Raw genomic sequence first — 25,813 nt, 5'->3', positions numbered from 1 at the left:
GTCACCTGGTCGCTCCAAAGCAACGAAGATACGCCACGTCAACCCATATCAGGTTGGCCAAGGATCACTTCTCCTCTTCAATACTGTTAACTTCATCAGCGACGAGACATAATCGGCCAATGTTTGCCGAGCAAATGGTGTCGGGTCTTGCAGCAAGCACGCTTTTTCTCCCACTAGGTGCTTACAACTGGCCGATTATGTCGGGCCACTGGTAATGTGTGTGTCTAATGCGCGGAAAGGAGAACCTGTCAAGATGCGTGGCGAATACGACCAGTGGACCGTGCCTCAAGGACGCCATGTTCTCTCCAACGAGGCACGACTCATTCTAAACACTGATTCGCAACTCGTGTTCTTCTGGAGAGGAAAAGCAGCGCGCAACAGTACATGTAACCTCACAGAAAGGAACCAGTTTGGCGTCCGTAGTGTTGAAAATACTTATCAAGCGCGGCACGTGTAACAGCGTTTTTTTCCTTTTCTTTTTAAGTTGTGGTACTCGTTTATGGTGCTTGCGACCATTTAACCTTGTGTTTATTGCGTGGACGCTGGCCATCACACAATATAACATCATTAAACAACGCACTGACTTATTCGTTTCATTAACCGCAACAGTGGAAAACTTAGCTCAGGCGCGCACATAACTGATGACGCAATGCACGCAGAACCTCTAGCTGAGTATACGGAACACATACAGGGTGTTTCAAAAATGACCGGTATATTTGAAAAGGCAATACAAACTAAACGAGCAGAGATAGAAATACACCGTTTGTTGCAATATGCTTGGGACAACAGTACATTTTCAGGGAGACAAACTTTCGAAATTACAGTAGATACAATTGTCAACAACAGATGGCGCTGCGGTCTGGGAAACTCTATAGTACGATATTTTCCACATATCCACCATGCGTAGCAATAATATGGCGTAGTCTCTGAATGAAATTACCCTAAACCTTCGACAACGTGTCTGGCGGAATGGCTTCACATGCAGATGAGATGTACTGCTTCAGCTGTTCAATTGTTTCTGGATTCTGGCGGTACACCTGGTCTTTCAAGTGTCCCCACAGAAAGAAGTCACAGGGGTTCATGTCTGGCGAATAGGGAGGCCAATCCACGCCGCCTCCTGTATGTTTCGGATAGCCCAAAGCAATCACACGATCATCGAAATATTCATTCAGGAAATTAAAGACGTCGGCCGTGCGATGTGGCCGGGCACCATCTTGCATAAACCACGAGGTGTTCGCAGTGTCGTCTATGGCAGTTTGTACCGCCACAAATTCACGAAGAATGTCCAGATAGCGTGATGCAGTAATCGTTTGGGATATGAAAAATGGGCCAATGATTCCTTTGGAAGAAATGGCGGCCCAGACCAGTACTTTTTGAGGATGCAGGGACGATGGGACTGCAACATGGGGCTTTTCGGTTCCCCATATGCGCCAGTTCTCTTTATTGACGAAGCCGTCCAGGTAAAAATAAGCTTCGTCAGTAAACCAAATGCTGCCCACATGCATATCGCCGTCATCAATCCTGTGCACTATATCGTTAGCGAATGTCTCTCGTGCAGCAATGGTAGCGGCGCTGAGGGGTTGCCGCGTTTGAATTTTGTATGGATAGAGGTGTAAACTCTGGCGCATGAGACGATACGTGGACGTTGGCGTCATTTGGACCGCAGCTGCAACACGGCGAACGGAAACCCGAGGCCGCTGTTGGATCACCTGCTGCACTAGCTGCGCGTTGCCCTCTGTGGTTGCCGTACGCGGTCGCCCTACCTTTCCAGCACGTTCATCCGTCACGTTCCCAGTCCGTTGAAATTTTTCAAACAGATCCTTTATTGTATTCTAAGGAATAAACCATGTTGTCCACAGCACACTTGCACGTTGTGAACAGCACACGCTTACAGGAGAAAGACGACGTCCAGAATGGCGCACCCACAGACTGCGTTGTCTTCTATATCTTTCACATCACTTGCAGCGCCATCTGTTGTTGAAAATTGTAACTACTGTAATTTCGAAAGTTTGTCCGCTTGAAAATGTACTGTTGTCCCAAGCATATTGCAACAAACGGTGTATTTCTATCGCTGCTCGTTTAGTTTTTATTGCCGTTTCAAATATACCGGTCATTTTTGAAACACCCTGTACTTAATTTATATTAACAGATGGTTGTGAGCCGATATGGAGAAATGTATGACGTTTGACGAGAAGATAGTTCAGCAGCGCGAAGACAAGATTAGCTTACAATGCGCGCAGACACATTTTATGCTGTCTTTCTTCCCACACTCCATTACACGAATTGAACGGAAAGAAGGTCCGCGGCTCGTGGTCTAGAGGTTAGCGTTGCTGCCTGTTGATCATGGGGTCCCGGGAACGATTCCCGGCCGGGTTGCGAATTTTTATCTGCCCGGCGACTGGGTGTTTGTGTTGTCCTCATCATCATTCGTGACAGTGACTAAATTGGACTGTGTAAAAAGAAATCTGGACTGTGTAAAAATTGGAGTTGAGTGCCCCAGAAACCAAACATCAAACCAAACGGAAAGAAACCCTAACGTGTTACGATGCTCCGTATCCTCTGCCGTGCACTTTTCGGTGCTGGACATCTGCTGATGTTGAGGAAAAGTCATTAACGTGCAAAAGAAAAGTTTGGAGACTAAGATGAAACTTCATGTGACGCCACATCTCATCTGTGCACTAGCATCACTGGATTCTAGTAAGAGGTTTAGACTTAAACCAGTAAAACCTCATTCCCCGACTCTTTAAATAATCGAACTACTATGTATAAAAGGTCAGACCTCCAAAACTTCACCGAACAGGGTATCGCAGTGATTAGTACACCGGACTCGCTTTCGGGAGGACGACGTTTCAAACTCGCGTCCGGCCTTCGTGATTTAGGTTTTCCGTGACTTCCCTACATCGATTAAGGCAAATGCCGGGGTGGTTCCTTCGAAAGGGCACGGCCTATTTCCTTCCCCGTCCTTCCCTAATCCGAGCTTGTTCTCCGTCTCTAATGACCTCGTTGTCGATGGGACGTTAAATATTAATCTCCTCCCCCTCCTCCAAAACTGTGCGTCGTGCGAAGATGTAATTTTGCAGGTACATTTAGTTGTATATGTGGACACTGTAGAGTTAGCACTAAATAAACAATAAATTCAAACGTCGTGCCTAATGTGACACTGTCAGTGCATGAACAGCGGAAATATAGTAAGCGATAGTTTTTTTTTCGTTTCGTCATTTTGCCAGGAGTGTCAGCGAGAAAAAGTTTCATAAAAGTCTGAAATTATGTGTAAAGTTGGTTGAAAGTAGCAAAATTCTCTCATTCTCAAATAGGGTATGAATATAATCTGGGTAATTTGCGATCCCTGTTCCCAGGTGTATACACTGTTTGTAAGTTTCATACTCTATATATTCTCTTAAACTTTTTACATAAAATAATACCTCTTAATGAAAAGACGATGCTGTCATAATCTTTTCATTAGGAGATACGAAGCAATGAAAGTCAAATTTAGCCCGTTTAGTACGAGTACTGTAAATTCTGCTCGCTGGTGTTCCATGTGGTGAACAATAATGTCGCATCACACATTTTTTTCTTCACTGACCTCGTGGTCTTGCGGTAGCGTTCTCGCTTCCCACGCACGGGGTCCCGGGTTCCATTCCCGGCGGGGTTAGGGATTTTCTCTGCCTCGGGATGACTGTGTGTTGTGTGTCCTTCTTCATCATTTCATCATCATTGACTCGCAAGTTGCCGAAGTGGCGTCAACTTGCAATACAGCGCCCGAACTCCCCCGCATGGGGCCTTCCGGCCAACAACGCCGTTTCATTTCTTCACTGTCGGCCAGTTTCCGCGAAGAATATTTTCTTCCGCCATGGGCATTCGCATCTAGCTCTACACTACATATATATTTACTCCACAAGCCACTGTACAGTGCATGGCGAAGTGTCTGTCGTATCAATATTACTGATTTTTTTTTTCGTACTTCTTTAACGTATTGAGAGAGGGGAAAAATGGCTATCTACATGCCTCTCTGAGCGCCTGCATGTCTCGTCTGATTCTAATGATCCCTACGCGAGAGATGTGCGGGGTAGTTATAACTAAAATTTCGCTACATGAGCCGGAGTAGACGGAAAACTGTTTACTGTCAAGGGTACTTAACTTTATAGGAATCATGTTCAGACTGTGAGCTGCAGACTTTGCTTCGTTAGTGGCGTTAGTGTCATGACTTGCCGTTAGGTGCCGGTACGGTATGGCGACGTAGGATCGAAACAAAAGCATCAGTGTGAATTAACGTAGGATCGAAACAAAAGCATAAGTGTGAATTAACGTAGGATCGAAACAAAAGCATCAGTGTGAATTGAAACTGTTTTACGAAAACAACAGCAACAGTGCTCCTACTCTTCGCGAGTATCGAGTGAGTTGAAGAACAAAATACGGAAGTCTGCAAATTTAGGAACTGATCCTGGCAGTGGCCAGTGGAAAACTGCGCCACAAATTTGTTGAAGACATTGCTGTTGCCATGGCTGATAATGCCGGACGCTGTGTGCGATCTTCATGGAGTGCACGAGCAGTGAAATGACAGCTCAACCTTCCATGGCCAGCCATTGTTTGAGGCAGATGTGGAGCAATATCTAGTGCTGTTCCAGAGTGTCGAGGATGCAGATGGTTGTCACACTGAGCAACGTTTGTAAGCTGGAATGTAAACAAAGTAGGCAATTAAAAAATGCTACCATCTCATGTGGAAATTAAAACGTGTTTCTTTCGATGACTTATTGCGTTATTTCTCTTCTGCATACTCTTACAAATGTTTCCACAAAGTTTCATTGTCCTACGATAGTTCGTTTTTCATGGGCGCCCTTTCAAGTAGCGAAATTTTAATTATAACCATCTTGTACGATGACGGCGGCCTAGTGGTATAGCAGTCGTCTTAGAACAGAAATTTCTTAAATTCACCGTAGAGAGTTTCTTGTTTTATGGATTCCTATGTAAGTTCCCCGAACATTTCCGTTACACTATACCGACCAGTTACGATCGTAGCGTCGCGTCTCTGAATTCGATGTTCCATGTCAAGCCTACGTGACGAGTCCAAACACTGGGACAATTGCCCAGAATTGATCGCACTAGCGTTCTGTATGCGGTTTCCCTTTACAGCAGCCGGCCGGAGTGGCCGAGCGGTTCTAGGCGCTGCAGTCTGGAGCCGGGCAACCGCTACGGTCGCAGGTTCGAATCCTGCCTCGGGCATGGATGTGTGTGATGTCCTTAGGTTAGTTAGGTTTAAGTAGTTCTAAGTCTAGGGGACTGATGACCCCAGAGATTAAGTCCCATAGCGCTTAGAGTCATTTGAACAACTAGGCGTCATTACTGACGGACAACTGGTGTTACTTGTTTTTATGGAACATTCGTTATTCAGGACGACACACTGGTATCTTCTTCTTCCTCTTTCAAAAGGCTGCAACCACAACTTTTTCTCTTCAGCAGTCCTCACCAACTTCATGTTTTGTAAAAGAATATGATGTCCGAATACGTGTCCAATGAGTTTTGCTTTGTGCTGGCATATAAGTTTCAGTAGTTCTTTTTTTTTTCCTATTCCTTGCAGAACCATCTCATTTGTTTTTCTGTCAGTCCAGCTAGTTCTTGTAATTCTCCTGCAGAAACACATTTCCGCAGCTTCGACGTGAGCTTTCTCCTGTTTTGCTAACGTCCAGGTTTCACGTACGTATCTCAGGACACTTAATAATACACAGGTTTTTATAAATCATTTCTCAGTATGAGTGCCAGAAGATCCTTCTCATTCTGGAAGGCGCTCTTGGAAAGTGCTATACTTCTTTTGATTTGCTTGATACATCTATTCTTTTCCTCCACAGTATTGCCGAAACAGTCAAATTTGGTTACTTTCTAGAGCTTCTCACTGCCTTTTCTTATGCCAGTCTTACTTCCACCTCTTCTTGGCCTATAACCGTGACTTCCGTCTTCTTGGTATGTATTTCTGATTTTAGTTTTGTTTATTTCTTGATTTAATGCCTTAAGCGTTTTATTTAGTTCCTTCTCTGAGTATGCCACTATAGCAATACCTTCGGCCATTCTCATGGAGTGAATATGTATATCATTTATTTTGATTCCACTCGTCTTTTCTTTCATTATTGTTACTGTTGTCATTGCGTCCTCGATGAACATATTAAATAAGTATGGTGATAGGGAGCATCCTTATCTCACTCCCTTTCTGTTCCTTTCTTCGTACCATAAACTTCCAGTTCAGTACTTTGACTTTTGTATATACTCAAAATTAATCGCCTGTCCTTCCTGTAAACTTCTACTTTTCACATTCCTCTAACCAATCTCATATGCAAAAATGCTCCTTTCGATCATATCTTTGGTAGTAGTCGACGATGTGGCACATTTTCGAATGCCTTTGAAATCTAGGAAGACGAAATCTACCAGTTTGAATTGTAAACCTATCGTAGGCTGTTGTAGCCCATCGTAAGTAAGAGTAAACTACTATAGTATGTCTAGTGGCATTGGTCAGTTAACATCGTAGCCGCATCATCCGTACGTTAAGTGTGTTTCATATATGTAGGCCATTACTTCACTTCTATCGCTTTCTTTGCGTATGCAGTCAGTGTGTTACCAGATTCTCCTACACACGGGAAGCGGTGAACCGTCTAGAGATTGAGTGAGACTAAATAAATGGCCGCGTAATCTACGCGGCATTTTTGGTTTTCATAGTTATCCCCCAGTCTGTTACAAATAAACAGTATTCATAGTGAAACTAAAATTGTCAGTGTGTAATTCAGATTTTATTCGAAAATTTTTCAATTGTAAGTTGAGACAGAGGGATGTTGTAAAAATGAAAACAATTCAAATTTATCATATAGTTCCAGAAAATGCAATTTCTTGAAAAAAAGGTAAAATTTAGAAAAAACTCAGAATAAAAACATATCGAACATCACTCCAATATTTCGACTATATGAAACATGTTTCTATTATTCATAAACAACTTTCACACTTATCAGTAATAACACGAAACTTCCTTTCACCATGAAGAAGAACGTTCTATTGAGTACATAATGTAATAACAACAATAATTATACAGGTTTTGCTGTTGGATGTAAACTGCTTGCCTCAAAAGTAGTTGCTTTGGTTACATGATAAACTACTGCTTATAAAATGCAGTTTATATTTTGAAAGGATGTAAAATACACAATGGAACAACAACGGACGATAAGCGGTTCTAAATATGTTCAAGACAAAGAAACAAAGAAACAAAAACAAAGAAGTCGTCGGCTCCCAGTTTCTCTCTCACACATTCAATTGTTTCTTTCCATACTAATACTACCAATACTATCGTTAGTCCTCCCATTTACTACGTCATACTACACTATAGCGCCATAGCTTCGGTAGAGCGCAACTGTACTATCAGTTCATCTATTGTCGTGCAATTGTCGTGTGCGACATCGAATACGATAGACCACAGCGCCATCGGCGTCACAGAAATCTGCCGGTTGGCGGCAGCACTGCAGCCTCCGCCAGTATCCCAGCTTTGAGGGGCGGGCTCGCCGCGCTGCGAAGAGGCGGTTTATTCGCGGACCGCAGCAGTCTGCAAGCGAGGCGTCTCCCGGCGACATGGCCCGTGCCGAACTCTGTTTCCTGCCGCAGCTGCAGTGGCGTTCCTGCACTGAGGAGCCAGAGCCGTGAGTCCGAACCTCCGAGCTGCTTACAGTCCCGTGTGAAGTAGTTGGCATTTCACTGCTATCTGGCTGAATTGCTGCCGCCACAAATACACCAGTGCGAACCTAGCTTTCGCCGCTCCAACTGTGTTGCCACTTCCACTGTACAACAGCACTGTCTGCTTGTTTTCAAACAGGACACTTACGGACACTCAATTTTCGCCTAGTTCAAGAAAATCGAAACTCCAGCCGTAATTAAAATTAAGAGCAGACTCTTGACATACTTAAAGACGCTATAGACTTCTCTACCATACGTGAATTTTCAATTTTTATGTGATTTTCTTCATTTTATTTTTATTTGGAGGACAGGGAAGTTAATGCGCGTTTGTTATCGCTGAGAGCGGAAGCACAGTGGTGGCTGCCTGTAGACAGTAGTAATTGAGACATCGTGTTAAACTTTGGATCCCAGATCTCACAAGGCAACTAATCTTTTCACTACAATTTCTGAGTGAAAGATATTACCGTATGATTATTTTGATTAAATTCGTCGGCAGAAGTAAACACTATGAAAAAAATTATTCTCCCCGTTTTGTTTTCCAACGCGGGGAGGAGAGGATACATGCGTCCCCCAGGTACTTTGACGTGGAACCTGTATATTCCAGTGATAATCAGATTTTCATTTATGATGTATAATTTCGAAAAAGCATTTCCATCATATTTATGATTACAAATATTTGACATTTCGGTAGTTCATGCGAAATGGCAAGCTCTATATCATTAGGGATAAATTTGAGTCTAATGTGACAGTCACCTCGATCCTCCTGTGTGTGATATGCTATGTGAAACAGTTTTGGAACAAAGCCATTTGACACAAGCTACATAACAGTAATGTGCAGCGAATTCCCACTGGTTGTCTGATAATCTGCCGTGAGGCATAAACGGTCCAGTGACAGCGAGAGGGTTGAAACAGACTGTAGTATTTGTAAGCTGGCGAATGTTCATGACCAATCCCAAAACAGTTTAATTCGAAGAAATATGTCTGCGAAGGACACAAGTTTGAAAAAGTGGTCTCACATCTATATTTGAATTCCATCTATTATTTGAACGCCTGCTTAAAGTGTCTGATGGAAGATACTTGGCGTACCGACGTCACTTCCCGCTTTTTCTTTTCCGCTCATGAATGGTGCGCGGGTAGAATTGTTGCGAAGTCTCTGTATGAGTTCGAATCTCCAATTTTATCTTCTTGGTCTTTCTGCGAGATACATGGACGAGCAATGTAGGGTCTCGGAATTTTAAAAGTAAACAGCTACGCACAGCGCGTCTCGTGTTATGTCTGCCACTGAAGTCGGATAAGCATCACGTTGACGCTTTCGGGCTTACTAAAAGCGTCCTGCTACGAAACACGCCGCTTGTCCTCTCGTCTTCTTTTTTCCCTCTCTACTATATAAGGGTAAGACACTGAGGACCAATTTTAAAGTGTCGGTCGAACTAGGGTGTTACAAGCAACCTTATTCGTAAAATTACCAAATAAGCAGCAACCAGCCGCAAGATAATGTTTTCTTTATTTAATTTTGCATATCGATTTCGACTGATTAATAGCTATCATCGGTGCTACAAATACAAGAATAAAAATAAAAATGTTTTGACGTATCTTGGAGTAACTTTGTTACTAATGCATCGTTTATTAAATACGATGTGTTGGCAGGCATGTACAATATTTCATGAATACAAGACATTAAAAATAAAGGTGCCGACTACCTGCCAACACATCTTATTTAATAAACGATGCATTAGTAACAAAGTTACTCAAAGATACGTCAAAACGTTTTTCTTTTTATTCTTGTATTTGTAGCACCGATGATGGCTGTTAATCAGTCTAAATCGATATGCAAAACTAAATAAAGAAAACATGATCTTGCGACCGGTTGCTGCTTATTTGGTAATTTTATGGTCTACGGTCGCTGCACAACTTGGGAACCATATGGGGCCCCCCATGCCGAACCCTCTTCGTGTTAGGGTTGCCGTTCCTAAGGATTCTTCCAATGAGTTTGTCTGGCTACTGGTTTTTCTTACGGTTTATTTTATCCGGACATTCAATTTTACATCGCTCCTTAAACATACTCCCAGATATTTAGTGGATGTCTGTTTCCACTGATTATTCGACAACCTTGTAATCAAACAATGTGGCTTTCAGCCTATTCATGCGAAATCAGTTGTTTATACTGAGAGTCGAACGCCACACCCTCCAGAGTTCAGATCGTTTACAGGTTGTAACGCTTAAATTCACTAGTCTCCTGAGCACTCTATATACGACAAAATCACATGGGAACAGCCTCGGAGAACTTAGGATTTACCCGTGTGCCATTTATACATATAAAAGTAGCCTTTGCACAGCACCAATTTAACAGAAATCGAAAATTGCAGGTAATGTCAAACATTTGACAAGTACATTGTGATGTACTTAGTGGATACAGCAAATGAAGCTTGAAGCCAAAGCCGATACTGAATTATGTTCTGTGGTATTTGTAGAATCTACACAGTAACTGCAAATTTAAAAACCACACTTCCCACTTAACGCGAGTCAGATGTACGTCTGTTCTATACATGTTACTAAATTAATCACCAGCCGTGTTTTTTCTGTCTGTAAGTTCACTTTACCTTACAGAAGTACTAAGGAGATTTTGATACGGTTTATAGACTGTAGTCCTACCCATCTTTTCCTAAATACTGAAATTTTTATGTTTTGTAGGTGAACTTTCGCGCTTTGTTTTGACCTGGATGTTTAGAGGAAAACCAGGAAGCCATGCAGTTGGTAGACACTTGGCGTGAATACTCCAAATACAGGATGAAGCAGGAGGAAAGATACATGCTTTGCTGGGTGATACTATTAGCGATTCTGAACAAAAGCTTCATACGGACAAATGCCCTATTCCGATGGTTTAAGAGATAGAACAAATTTAATGTACATTGTTCCCTATTTTCTGTATTCAAACACTGTCATTGTTTACAAGTACCACAGTAGTGTAGACAGTTGAGACGAACAATTTGATACATAACCGTTGTGGGTTATCATTACGGACAATTGCATCAAACTGCCCTACAAAATCTACAAAAATAAAATTTTCGATAGTCCCTCGTTCTCTTATCGCAAACTACTAGTCTTGGAGAAAAAAATGAATAGGAACTTTTTTGTAGGAAATTTAATGTGGTTTAATTTTGTACTATTGCACGTTTCCGTTGGAAGGTGCGGCCTTAGTTATTAAAGAAAAATGTACAAAAGTAATATTAAATGTGTTCTGTCTCTGAAACCATTCGGAATAGGGCAGATGTCCACACGAAGTTTCTTGTCAGAACCAATGTCACTCCTCGAAGCATGTATCTTTCCTGCTCATTAACCCTGTACGGCATGGCAGTGTAATTAATCCACGAACGCGACAGCTTATAAAACTGTAATCGTCGATCTAGCACAATAAGTTGTATTAACGTGAGACAGAACACTCGAAGTAGTGCGTGATTCATCACGCTATTGTTGGGCCAGTGCCAAAGCGACACAGAAATGCTCAACAAACCATAAGGAGGTGCTGTAAGTAAGGCGTTGCGCTACTAAGACTTCGAAGTTTGCTGGAGTAATAAATGAAATTTCTGCGACCATTGTGAATGTTTCGTGTATAAAGCCGTGTAGCTCGCTTAATACGTGTGTTTATAACGTCGTTTCGGGTGCTGCAATCGTCAGATTAGAACTTGTAAAACCGTCAAGCAGTTGACGCCTCGATTAGGCACACGTTCTGACACTATGCATGATTTTACAGGTTATAATTTCTGATATGCTACAGGCAGCTGAAACGACGATATAAATAAACAACGTATTAAGCGATCTATGCGACTTTATTCACAACATATTTCCGGGACTAACACAAGTCAGGAAAGATATTACCTCATCCCACATGTAGTTCTTCAACAAATCGATGTTTAGATCCCTCTGCTAGTATTTTCTTCAGCTGTCTTTTGGTGTCGGTAGGCGGGTGAACGGATGGATGCTGTTCAACAAAATTGGTCGCAGAATTTGTTGGTAAATCATTTTCTCCAGATAACCACTTTCTCGGTTTCGCCATGGATAAGGTGCCAGAGAACAGAACAATAACAATAGAAAGGTTAACTTGAGGTTCACCATACGTCACCTCAAGAGAAGAGAGTAATGTGTGTTTCCAAATTCCTACAACTGGTAACCGGATGCAACGAACCGCAAACGACGATCGCAAGTTTCGTCAAGAGCTAATGAAGGTATACATTTTTGTGATTGTGTCAATTTTTGAGTCTCCGATATTTCTTGTCATAGAAAAGAATTTCTGATCAGTTTTCTTGAACACTGTTCAGAGAAAATGCTCCATTGAATATATGTGGAAAGTTAAAATATATGTTCGACTAGACTGTATCCCAGATCCTTGGCTTTTCTGCATAGTGCTCTGAGCACGCCTCGCCGGTACACCTAAAGGTTCAAATTAACACAGGTTTGTATCCTTCAGTTTTTTTTTTTTTTTTGCAAGAACTTTATAACTATTCCTGGTCGAACGAAAAAGTTTCTTTTGGATACCAGACTAATTGACGAGACATAGTCCTCTTGGAGATAGTATGCACTTGCCTTCGTCTGACCAGTGAAGTAACGTGTTTAGCTAGCTACAGAGGGACCTGTCTGCAAGTGGAACAGAAAAGATAACTGGTAGTGGTGCAGGTTACCCTCCGCCACGCACCACACGGTGGCTTGCGCGATGTGTAGCTACAGTTTAGCGAATTTACGAATTACGGTGCCTAGTTTTGAAAGAAGGGACCAGAGATCGAAATTTGTGCCTGATGGCAACGCTAAACAATATTTTGTGATTATGCTGTACCTGCATGTTATGGATAACTGTAAATGTCTACAAACGTTTTTTCGTAATAAGTGTAGAAAAGATAAAAGGCGTTAATTACTGGTAAAATGCTTAAAGAAGCAGTTGGTGACTCAGTGCATCAGAATTTGCGTGTAATTAAGAACAAAATAGGTGTGTATAAGATACAGACGCGTCTTTTCTGTACCGCCAAAATTTACTCCCTTAGAGGGAGCACGTCCACATCAACACAGTCGTGATTTTTTCACATTTAGCTTTTCATCAGACAGACAGACAGACAGACAGACAGACAGACAGACAGAGATCGAATAGACTATATATAACCTGTTTCTTAAAAACAAGAATGAAGTGTGCTCTAAATGCATATTTATTACAAAAAAAGTAAAAGTGGCTCTAAGCACTATGGGACGTAACATCTGAGGTCATCAGTCCCCTAGACTTAGAACTACTTACTAACCTAAGGACATCACACACATCTATGCCCGAGGCAGGATTCGAACTTGCGACCGTAGCAGCAGCGCGGTTCCGGACTGAAGCGCGTGCCTAGAACCGATCGGCCACAAAGGCCGCCCCATATTTATTACAGGGTTATTATTGTGGTCTCACCAGCAAGCCTACTTTTTTTACTCTTTCCTGTCCTTTAATCGGCAACAGCTTACTATCTGGACTGCAGAGTGTTAATTAAAATGTCGGGTAATTGTTCTGCGTTCTCGGGCATTAGTACAAAAACATACCACAAGCTCCATCTCGCGTGAACGGCCAACACTCGAGCCAGCTTGAATGAGTTACCGTCTGCAAGGTAGTTACTCGAGCGTTAACTATCTCCGTGACGGCTCCTTTCTAAGAGAATATGAAACGCTAGAAATGAAAGTATAATTCGCAGAACGAAAATCTTGTGGAGCTACGACAACGGACTATTAGAAACAGCGGCGCGAACACCGTGTTTGTCGGGAACTTGGCGCAATTTGAAAGTTTCTGGACGCTGCCAGATTTCTCTGCATCGCGTTGCATCAGCGTTGTTCCGCACGTGGCTCGCTGCGGCTTTTCCTTTACGCTACATACAGGTGAAGCAACGTTCCGCTTTAGCAAACAAAATGGAACGCAGCTTGTGGGGGCGGTCTCTCAGACAAAAGAAGTTATATTACTGAATCCTACACTTTAGTCCGTGACGGCAATTTCATGTCCATGTAATTCTTTAAGCCCTTCACCACCGACAAAAAGAAATTGGAATACAAAGTTTCTATTGCTTCTTTGAAAGGTAACAAAATATTGCAATCAGCTGTTTTATACGTGAATTTCTTGTTTACTTACTCATTTATTAGGGCAGTTTTCCGTTTTAAATAGCGGATTATGTTTGTTTTGAAAACTGCGTTACATTCTTCGTATGAGAAAAACATGTCATTTTTAGAGCTTTTACGCGGCTGCAACCCCAAAAATGGTATAAAATTAACTAATTATAAAGTTCATCAGTACATTGCGAAACTGAAGGCTACGAGCCTCCTTACAGCTGTCACCACAGTGACATAAACTCAGCAAAAACCGATTACACATTTCGGTTCTTTCGTAGCAGACGGCGCTTCTTTCCAAAGACTGGATTGTAAAAAACAGTATCGGAGAACATCAGTTAAGTGAGAACGTTGGCTGTCTGACGCAACAAAGTCGAAGGCTCAATTTTTTTTAATGTGAGAATGAAGTGGTGTAAATGGCTGTTCTTCACTATTTCGTAACGGAACTTGAGTAGAGTTACCGTTTTTCTGTTGCACAGCGCACTCCAGCTTTGTAGATATTGCAATTTTCCATTGTCTCAGACTGCAGTCGCGAAATACTCGTCAAATGTGACAAAAGTAGTTCACACAGTCATTTTGTGCAAGTAACGAGTTCCAGCCGAAACAGAACGCAGACCGTAGCATCCAGAAATATGAACAACCTTTGTCATTATTTTGTTGTGTAGTAGCGCTGAAATAAGTGTGCATTTGCATAGATTTGAGTTAATCACATACAACCGGGATTGTTTCCTGCGCATTTATTGTGCTTAAAGTAATTGTACAGTAGCAAAGTTAGTTAAATTTCAAGAGTATCGTCCATTCCACATTTTATGTGCCATCTCTTACGGTTAAGATAAAGTGCCTATACACCAACTCGCTAAATAAAATATTAAATTCTGAAGTTTCGTTTAGAGTGAAAAGTAAAGAAAAAACCGATTTGAAGTTGACACGTACAAGTGCTAGTGGGTTTTTCACTAAATAAATAATTTTTAATAACGAGAACAAAGTTCAAGAGCATAGAAAAGTTTTCGAAAGTAAGTGTCGTCTCAATTTTAAGGGAAACTGGTTTGCCGTCAGGTTCATAAAATGTCTCTTACAAAAATTATTGCCGGCCTGGGTGGCCGAGCGGTTCTAGGCGCTACAGTCTGGAACCGCGCGACCACTACGGTCGCAAGTTCGAATCCTGCCTCGGGCATGGATGTGTGTGATGTCCTTAGGTTTAAGTAGTTCTAAGTTCGAGGGGACTGATGACCTTAGAAGTTAAGTCCCATAGTGCTCAGAGCCATTTGAACCAACAAATATTACTCGGATAAAAACAAGTTTATGCACCTACTAAAAATCACAAGCTAAGCTTTATATTTTGCCTGAGGATGAACTCATTTCAAGACACCATTTGAAAAGTTTAATGTTAAATTCGTCCTCACTAGTCTTTTGAAAAACACTTTCCACATACGGGTGCATGATGCATTTTCATCGCCTGAACTTTTTTCGTCGAAGAACGCCAGTGTTTCATATTTAGAATCGCTTGAAGATAAAAATATGAAAGCTGTTTATCTCATACGAGTCGCTGAGTCTTGTACATACAAAGATTCTGGATCTGTCTAAATCTCTCCACATTTTAGAAATTTGCTAAAAGCAGTAGCTTACCCTCGCTTCACTCAATGTATCGGGTTCATCACCACCTAATACATTAGCGTTGCAGCCTCGTTCGAACGCTTCAATCTGTATTATCTTCCTGCCATTGATACTACCTATACAACTTTTTCCGTAGAAGCGCAATGCATTTTTCGATTTGGACAACCTGATCTGGTTCTACTTCCAGAAAGCGAAGTGTGGGGACATCGATGCTTCGCCGCACCAGATAGAAGTATTATTTGGAGATTAACTTCATTCCAGTTACTGTCTGCTGTAGTCTTTGACTCCTGCTACACGTATCACTTGGAGACACCTGGACATTGTGTGAATCACTGTACTTTGTTACTGAGCCGAGATAATAGCCCTTATCACTTACTGACTGGTTATTTTCCTTTAAACGTTGTTACAACGCTCCTGGTCCTATGGGGATCCGTAGATGGAACTGTGTAAAAGACAGAGCATTGAAAAACTAGTTAGCTTTGTGCAGCTGAGAATGTACTCGGTGCTATGATTAGCCGGCGCATTTCGGTTGCAGTGCGCGCCGTTTCGAGTGGAGATTTAGCGGACAACCGGCATAGAGCTTCTTTTGTTAGAGTTAAAAGCTTCTGCTATAAAGCGAAATGGATGGCAAAAAACTGCAAGCACACGAGGACTTGGAAAAAAAAAGGAGCGCAGTTAAGAAAGACGGGTACGCAGTATTCACTAAAGTAGCACGGCTGCGAATTCGGGAATGCCCACCAATGTTTCTAACTTCCTATACTTCACTCGTCATTTGGATAAAACATTAGTTTATCAAAAGTGGACGTATTCGTCACAGGGAGTTCTCTTAACTAAGTGCACAGTGAAGAGCACATACAAGAAAATAGCAGTTTGCGTCATATGTTGTTTCTTCTTTACCTCAAAATAGAAATCATGTGAAATGGCGCTAATAGTAAGAACGTAACTGCCTAATTCTCAACTCGACTATGGTGGTATGAATCACTGAAACGTGTAGTAGTATAATCAACAAGTAACTGATGCAGAAAACCGTTCTATTTATACTTGTATGTCTGGTGAAACCGTGACTTAGAAACTAACGGGAGAACATTCGGGGATGGACAGAATCGTTAAAATTTGATAAGTCTCCGCTTAAAACACTTTAACGAGCGACACGACGGCGTAAACAACAGCCACCTCAGATGCGGCGGCATTCCTCATGAGTCACTGACGTCACAACTCCAAAAAAAAGACCTTCCGCTCAAATGCTCGCCTGTAAACTCCCGTTCTTTCTGACTCGTGGGGAGCTGTTTATGAAGTTGGCCAGTAGCTTTTCTTCCAGCGTCTCTTCACTCTCTTATGCCCACCACGTCGCTATTGTTGCAAGGCTTATTTGAAGGCAAGGTGATGAATGACGGACGAAGCAAGGAGAACAAAAAACCACACTTGCACTAGTAAAGGGCGCATTTCTCGCCAAAAATAGTCTGCTGATATTAAACATAGGACTTAAATTGAAAAAGAAACGTCTTACAATGTATGTGTGGATCACAACGTTGCATAGTAGTGACACGTGGACTGTGGGAAAATAAGAAGTTAATCGAGGAATGTTAGATGTAGTGTTATGAAAGGATGCTCATGATTAAACGTACTGTTGAAGTGATAAATAGGGAGGCTCTTCGCCGAATCAGCAAGAGAAGGCACACGTGAAAAGTAACTGGAAGAAGTGATTGCATACTGTGACCTGTGCGAAGACATCAGTGAGTAACTAACATAGTAACGGATACCTAAAGATAGCCGTAGACGTCAAAAACTGTAGGGGAAGTTAGTAATTAGAATATATACAAGAAACAATTCAAGACTTTGGTTGTCAGTTCTACTCTGAGATGGAGATTTGCTTAGAAGAGTAAATCCTTGCGATAGCATGACACTAGTCAGAAGACAGCAATTGTAGTAAGTGGATAGGGACAAATGGTTTATACCTATCACTATTTCCACAAGGACAATATAGCCTATTCTATCATAAATAAACAGCAAACATGTAGCCATCAGGAAAGTTACATGGATCCCGAACGTAGCGTTCCTAGATATTGTGGTCACAAACCTATACATGATTAAATATATTATTTGATACTGGTACCACGTGATGGCAGTATGACTGCAGCTGATGTTGGAAAAGGAGTCTCTACTCGGACGAAAAAAAAAAAATTGTCACGAACGTACACCTGCTGCATGATAATGTTACGCGTTTGTCAACGTCAGCGGTGGGCCATCTCGTTCGGTGAAGTTATAACTGTGGAAAGCACATATCTTGAAGATATGATACTCGTTGGGAGTGGTGGCCTATTTCAACAGATGTTACCTCGGAAGGGGCATTTTGGAACAGGTGGAAATTAGCTCAGTCGGAAAACGACAAACCAGGATTCGACTACGACCTTGGTGACGTCATCATATAGGCTCTCGTCGGAGGCGAACTTCAGTAAAGGTTCCAAAAAAAAAAAAAAAAAATCGGGTTGGCTGTACGAGAATTGTAACACCGCTCCCTCGCGGTTCTGAAGCCAGTACCTCAACAGCTCACACAGCAGAGCATGTTTCAGCAGTAACCACTTACCGGATAAGATGAAATAATGTAACAGACGCAACAGCGGTGTAGTTTTACGTGACCTCTTTTGGGGAGAGTAATGTTGGTTTTGTTGAGCGAGTCTCTGTAGATAGTGAAAGCTATTTCGACGAGAGGCTGGCTCTTCCAGTTTGAGTGTTCTTTCGAAATATTCGTATTCTGCTCCCGCTTTACGTACATGCTGACTCAGTGCAGGTGTCCTTACGTACAACACGACGAGCAGGTCGAGTATTAAGATTTCGCTCTCCAGCGACGTACGCGAATTTTCGTAGCTCATATCCCGTAACAGAGTAGAAAAGTCATTCTGAGAAACTCTTAGTTGTTGCTGCGCATTTTCTCCGCGACATTTCCTACGAATGCTACTTCGGGAAGGTCCACAGAAGAGCTCACGGAAAAATAGGTACAGGCAGGTATCGTTGTGGGGATGGTAATGACGTGCATTTGGATAGTTCAGTTGGTTACGGCATGGGCCATGAAATGTAAAAAGTTCGTATAAAAGTGCGACATATGCCTTCGTCTGGTCCCCGGTCCGCTTCGGGATCCTGGGAATGAATTCGTTGATAGCCTGGCCAAACTGGCTACCAGTAAACCGGTTCTTGAGATCGGTATTCCGGAAACAGACTTCCGATCGTTATTACGCCGTCAAGTTTTAGGAATCTGGAATACAGAATAGGTCACTCTGCCTTCGTCAAATTAACTACGGATGATAAAGCAGACTACGAATCTGTGGAGGTTCTTTTTGCAGGCGTCTCGCAGGCTCCGCATCAGCCACAATTGCCTGACTCATGGTCATCTCCTCCGTCGTGAGGACCCACCCCACTGTCGCGTGGTTCTTGGGCTATCGTGGTCCACATTTTGCTGAACTGTCTCAACCCAGCCCCCCTGCGGCGGACCGTTTAATCTGACTCGCTACCCCTGGTCTTAAGAAGACGATGCCTCGGCGGCTGACTTAGTTTTACGTTTTATTCGCGAAGGGGGCTTTTACCACTCTCTTTGATGGTGGGCAACTTAACCTTATCGGCCCACTGATGGACTGGCAGAAAACTCTGTTGTCTCCTCTGCCCAGATAGAGCTGCAGCTGCCTGGGCTTGATGGTCCAGCCTAGTCCTCACCCTACCTGCTCTTTTAATCTTCTTCCCCCCTCTCGCGTGGCTTTGTAGACGTGTGCTTCTCCTGCCCTGTCCATGGTGCTAGTCTTCCCTAGGCAATTTGAGTGGAGTACCTCTGGCAAGTGGGGGGGTGGGGGGGGGGGGGAGGGGAAGGAGGGAAAGGTGAAGTGGGGAGGGAGGGTTATTTCCCGTCATTTCAGTCTGCTCTCGGGTGCTTCCTGCTTCCTTGCCTGTCCTTTCTCTGTCTCCTTTTCTTTTTTGTCCCTTATTTCGCCTTCGTTGAGCTATCGCGGACCTTGGGGTTGTCTTCCTATCTCTGATCTACAGTCATGTCGATCTGTCTCTTCCAAGAAAGACTGATGACGTAGTAGTTTGAACCCTTTAATCATCCAATCAGTCAAGTGCAACGTACTGTGATAAAGTTGATAGCTTATTTTGTAAGCGGTAGTTGTCTAAGAAAGAACTACCTGTGCATTTTATGTGGCCCCTTAGCTAACGTACGTGAAAGTCAGCAGAGATGCGATATGTACCACCCCACTATGAGGTCATAGAAATTTCGAAGTACGTACGTGGAATCGTCTTCATATCAGAACCTAGTGCTAGGAGTGAACGGCATTCCATTATTCCATTTGCCTATACGATTCGGAAGACCCGAATGGATGAATCAAAAAGTTTCCATTCGAAAGCCCTACAGTCCAGAATCTGCATGCTAGTCGGCCAAAATCGCCGTGAGCATTGAGGCAATCATCCAATCGACGCACGAAGTTGAAGACATCCGTTTATTAAAACAGCGTGTCCTGCTAGGGTCCGCAGCTCGTGGTCGTGCGGTAGCGTTCTCGCTTCCCGCGCCCGGGTTCCCGGGTTCGATTCCCGGCGGGGTCAGGGATTTTTCTCTGCCTCGTGATGACTGGGTGTTGTGTGACGTCCTTAGGTTAGTTAGGTTTAAGTTGTTCTAGGGGCTGATGACCATAGCTGTTAAGTCCCATAGTGCTCAGAGCCATTTGAACCATTTTTGTCCTGCTAGGTAAAGAATTCCGTAACTGCCTGCTGCACATCCTCGCCCTACAGAAATCATAGACCCTTCAATGCCTTTTTTAAGGGACCGAGGGCGTAATAATCACGTGGAGAGAGATCACGACTATAGGGAGAGTGCTAGAGTCCCTCACATGAGTTGGTGTTATCTTGTGCCTCCCAGGTCGACGGCGTCTTGTCGAATCGCGACCAGCACGGAACTTTTACATCAGAGCGTTTCTGACGTAATTTCGCTAACGGCAGATCTCACGCGAAGCTAAAATGGGAACCGCTGACGTGGTGACAAAATCGTCGTGTACTTTTACTTCCATTGCGTCTTTGACAGTAGAATCACAGAACACGTTGGCGCGGCGCAGCACCTTTGTCCGAAAACATAAGCTAAACTTACCTACGCTCAGTTATGTTTTCTGGTCATGATCAGTTGTCCGTTGAAGTACTTTTTTAAAATTACACTCTAGTCTTCACGGAATTCGACTAACTGCAGTGATCCAGCTAAAGTTATTAATTGTTCTCAACTGCTATGTCACGAACTTGACTGCATTTTACTGCCGTAACAGAATGTTTCCTGGTGTCAAGAAAGCTTCTCACTGTTGTTCCTAAGCGTCACTCTATTTTCTGCATTGTGTTTTGCCGACTCTGGTGGTTGCGGAAGAATCTATTTGCACCCGTTCTGTCGAGGGTGATTTGTCTAAAATTATTTGGATTTTGAGAGATACATCACTATCATTATTTCCATGTTTTAAAATACGTATTTATATTTGTGAGATGTTAATTAGCTCTAATCCTTGTCCAAAAATTTTTTATATCCGCATTACATGACTCTTTGGATCCAGTAAATTTTTTTTTTTTTTTTTTTTTTGCATTATAATTCAGGTAGTATAAATTCTCATTCGGTTAAGATTCCATTTACGTTACAAGAAATTAAGGCATTTTTCCTTTAATCTATCAGATTTGATCCAAATAAAAGTAAACAGACCACCATACTTTTTTTAATTTTTCAAAAGGCATATGGGTCCTAATTTATGAGTTCCACTATTTGGCTGTTGTAAAATGTCAAATTTCTTTGCAACATATCTCTGGATCAAAACAAGTAGCTTAGGAGAATCTTAAATTTGTTTTCTGGGCTGCCAGCCGGAGTGGCCGAGCGGTTCTTGGCGCTACAGTTAGGAACCACGCGACTGCTACGGTCGCAGGTTCGAATCCTGCCACGGGCATGGATGTGTGTGATGTCCTTAGGTTAGTTAGGTTTAAGTAGTTCTAAGTTCTAGGGGACTGATGACCTCAAGTTAAGTCCCATAGTGCTCAGAGCCATTTTTCTGGGCTACCAGACCTAACCACTCCCGACCTCTTACTTACATTGTCCAACAACTGGGTACAATATGGTGTCCCTTTTCTACCAACTTTCAGTGGACAACAGATCATGACCAGAAAACATAATTGAGCATACATGAGCATAGCTTGAGTTTTTCAGAATAAACAATACCAACAGCTCACAGATAAGGAGCAGATCAATTAACTGTAAGGGCAACCAATGTTTGGCTATAATCTGAGACCGACCAGGAGCCAACTAGGTGCCATGTGACACTTTCAAATTTTTTCACCAGTAACAACGACCGCGTACAGTCGCTCTGATGCACCTGTCCTGACTTTCAACATGGTCCTTAGGCCAGCAACGAATCAACTTCGAAACGATCACGGGCTTGTATAACAGAAAACAAAATTTCTCAAGACTGAACATCCATGTGCAGCCCGGCTACCAAGTCACAAGTTACGCATGCTTTGCTGTGTCTAGCCGTACTGAGAACCGCTGTCAGAGCCGCCCCTTGGTAAGGAGTGCCCTCCTGTGGTCAGAGAGAAAGCTAGCGAGGGGCGCTAACCAAAGAGCCTTGGTACAAGATCGGTTACTTTCATACAATGGGACTGATCCAAGCCGACCACGGTTCAGTAGTCTGCCACTTGTCTGAGGTGAACGATCCTCTCACGTTCTGAACAGCGCTGCGCCTGGCCGATGTAGCGGATGCCACATCTGATGCTCTGTGTTTGCAAAGTGCTGGAGCGCACGATTCATGGTCGGTTGGTATGGTGGCTCGAATCTCGCAGTCTGCTGACCACTGCACGATGTGGATTTCGAGCGCGTCAGTCTGCAGTTGACCATCTCTTCACTTTGTCGGCCCATGTCACGAACGGTTTTATGCGGAAATACCACACTGGCCGTGCGTTTTAATTTGGAGAAAGCCTACCACACCAGCTGGAGGACTGGTATCCTCCGTACACTCTACACGTGGGGCTTCCGAGGCCGCCTGCCCCGTTCCCTTCAGGAGTTTTCAAGGTAGTGTGGATTCGATCTTGTCGGACATCTTTTTGCTGGAGAACAGGGTAACTCAAGGCTCCGTCCTAAGCGTCGTCCTCTTTGCTACAGCCGTTCACGCAGGGCCCCTCCGGCTCCCTTTCTGTCGAAGATTTCGCGATCTATTGCAGTTCTCCACGGACTTGTCTCCTTGAGCGGCGTCTCCAGCGATGTCTCGATCGTTTTTACGCGTAGAGTATCGACAGTGGTTTTAGCTTTTCCACCAACAAAACCGTTTGTATGAATTTCTGGCGGCGCACTGGGCTCACAGTCTTTACATCTTGGACCTGTTGCTCTTCCGTTCGTTGAAACTACGAAAATCCTGGGGCTCATGCTCGATAGAAAATTTTATTAGTCCTCTCATGTCTTTTACCCGGCCGCACGCTGCACACAGTCCCTCAGTGTCCTGTGTGTTCTAAACGGCACTTCCAACGGAACGGACGGACCACCCTCCTGCGTTTGTACCAATACCCTGTCTGTTCGAAACTAGACCATGGGTATCAAGTTTACGCCTCTGCATGGTCGTCCATCTTACGCCGTCTAAATACAATCCACCATAGTGGAATCATTTTGGCCACTAGCGTCTTTAGCACTAGTCTGTTTGAGAGTTCTTATGCAGAAGCTACCCAACTAGCGCTGTCATAGCGGCGTGATGTTCTCAGCAGATACGCATACCGTTTTTCTGCCATGCCCGGGCACCCATCCTTTGCCTCCTTTTTCGATGACTCCCTTGATGACCAGTTTAAGGAGCTTCCTCCTTTTGTTACCTCTCAGAGTTAGCTTTCGGTTGTTGCTCCGGCAGCTTAAGTTCACGCTGCCTGCCACGTTCCCGATGAGTGTGAATCCTTAACTACTTTGGCTTCGTGCAGCGGCCTGTGTTAATCTCTGACAAGGAAACTACTTCGGATTCGATCTATCGCTGTTAGGTTTCTCGATCTTCGCGTGCCTTCGTCACTGGCACCGACCATTTTCGGTACCGACTTCCGGAACACTGCTCACAAGGGAACCTCCCCATCGCACCCCCCTCAGATTTAGTCATAAGTTGGCACAGTGGATAGGCCTTGAAAAACTGAACACAGATCAATCGAGAAAACAGGAAGAACTTGTGTGGAACTATGAAAAAAATAAGCAAAATATACAAACTGAGTGTTCCACGAGGAAGATAATTAATACCAAGGATAGTGTGAGCTTAGGAGCGCCGTGGTCCCGTGGTTAGCGTGAGCAACTGCGGAACGAAAGGTCCTTGGTTCAAGTCAGCCCTCGACTGAAAATTTTACTTTCTTTATTTTCGCAAAGTTATGATCTGTCCGTTCGTTCATTGAAGTCTCTGTTCACTGTAATAAATTTAGTGTCTGTTTTGCGACCGCACCGCAAAACCGTGCGATTAGTAGACGAAAGGACGTGCCTCTCCAATGGGAACCGAAAACATTTGAACACAAGGTCATAGGTCAACCGATTCCTCCACATGAAAACACGTCTGATATATTCTATACGACACTGGTGACGGCATGTGCGTCACATGACAGGGATATGTTGTCGATCCACCTAACTTGTACACTTGGCGAATGGGTAAAAAGATTCTTCTACCTTGTCCGATTTAGATTTTCTTGTGGATGTAATAATCACTCCCAAAAAAGTGATGAAAACATAAGTTTCTCACAAACAGCAGCAAATGAATGCAACAGTTTCACAGTCGCACAGTTTTCCCTGTGCCCTGTCAAAACATGTTTTTTAACGTTCCCAAATTTTTCCGTGTATAGACCGTCAAATCCTGCATATGTCCAAGCAAATCTGAATATGTCCTTGAATTTTGGAGAGCGAAGTTGATTATGTGTGTGTGCCTGAACTTTGATAATTGTTTGAAAATAAAAAATTAAACTTTTCACTCGCTGGAAGACTTGAACCAAGGACCTCTCGTTCCACAGCTGCTCACGCTAACCACGGGACCACCGCGTTCCTGCTGTCGCACTACCCTTGATGTTGCCTATCTTGCGCATAGACTACTCTGTATATTTCGCTTATTTTTTTTCATAGTTCCACACAACTTCTTCCTGCTTTCTCGATTGATCTGTGTTCAGTTGTTCAAGGCCTATCCACTGTGCCAACTTACATGCAAATCTGCGGGGGGTGCGATGGCGAGGTTCCCTTGTCAGTATTTACAGTAGAGCTCTTCTTTTATCAGGCCACCCAGTATATCTGAAGACACAGGCTTCTTGATTTTCATGTTCCGATTCTCTCTGTGCCCTTCAGAGCCTCTGTGTACTGTACACAGCCCATCCCTTAGTGCTATGGGTCCAAGAAAGCTTCCACTTGCTCGCTGTTGAGGGAGCCGCTCTGATGTTGACGTGGGTCCTGGTCACGCCAGTCTGATGAGAAATAAGGCTGCCGACGGTGCTTCCAAGGCTGCAGTCCTCCTACCTCTACCCGCTAGCTAGCTCTGTCATTTCTTTGGATGATCTTCACGTTGTCTGTCGGCAGGTGGTCACTTTGGCATCACCACTGGTGTTTTCTTCATGAGAACAAGCTCTGGAGAATTACAGCTCTCCCAGCGGCTTGGCCAACCACCTCTAGCTGCAAGGAGATCATTTTAGCTAGGTTGCGTGTTGGGCACTGTCTTTTAGCCATCCCTATTTGTTAGGTGGTGATCCCCCAACATTTTGTGCTCATTGTCGTCAATCATTGACGGTTCACCATTTCCTGACCGAATGCCCTGTTTTTTAACCACTTACGTTCTAGCGCATGTTCGCCGTTTGAATTATCGGCATTTAAAGCGAACGACGCCTGGGCTGTCTGTCGCGTTGTACTTCCTATCCGTCGTAGCAGTTCGGGACCTCCATTGTCTCTACGGCTTATTTTGTGGACCTTCCTCCAAGGAGCCCTTATTCTTAGCTCTTTCCATGCGTCGATTGGGCTTAACGAGTACTCTATTTTAATTTCTTTTTCGTATTAGTGTTCGAAGGTTACGACATGAACGCCTATGACCTTAATCCTTCTTGCGCCCTGAAACAAAACAAAACAAAACAGCAACTGATGCTGCAGGCGCCAGGTATCCGTAACGTCTGGCAGATGTTTGCTGAGTCACGCACATTCTTGAATTTTAACTGCTGAGCGGCAAATGTTTGTTGTGCTTCTCAATTACCCTGGTAGTCGGTACGAAAGCCAGGTGCTTGGTTTCTTCTGCTGAGTTGGTTTCTGTCTTCTAGCCCGGCCGGGAGTTTATTTGTGACACCGAGTAGTCACTCTAGCGAAATATTTCGTGCATATGCTGCAACTCGGTAGGCAGACTTTCCTTTTCGCACACGGCTC

At 43.5% G+C, this 25,813-nt stretch overlaps 1 protein-coding gene across 2 annotated transcripts in view; it reads left to right on the top strand.

Moving 5' to 3' along the window:
- The window catches only part of LOC126252038 (tyrocidine synthase 3), a 144,044-nt gene that overhangs the window by 10,320 nt on the left and 107,911 nt on the right, over positions 1-25,813 (top strand). The window contains exon 1 of one of the 2 annotated variants that reach the window (XM_049952827.1): positions 7,545-7,667. The exons of the other annotated variant lie outside the window; for it this stretch is intronic. Within the exon in view, the coding sequence (XP_049808784.1) occupies positions 7,600-7,667 (68 nt within the window). The 5' untranslated portion in view covers positions 7,545-7,599. Of the gene's footprint in view, positions 1-7,544; positions 7,668-25,813 lie in introns of those variants that run through there. 2 annotated transcript variants of the gene reach the window in all.

This window comes from Schistocerca nitens, chromosome 4, assembly GCF_023898315.1.
Source record: "Schistocerca nitens isolate TAMUIC-IGC-003100 chromosome 4, iqSchNite1.1, whole genome shotgun sequence".
NCBI classification, from domain to species: Eukaryota; Metazoa; Arthropoda; class Insecta; order Orthoptera; family Acrididae; genus Schistocerca; species Schistocerca nitens.
This window is presented reverse-complemented; position numbering and strand designations above follow the sequence as displayed.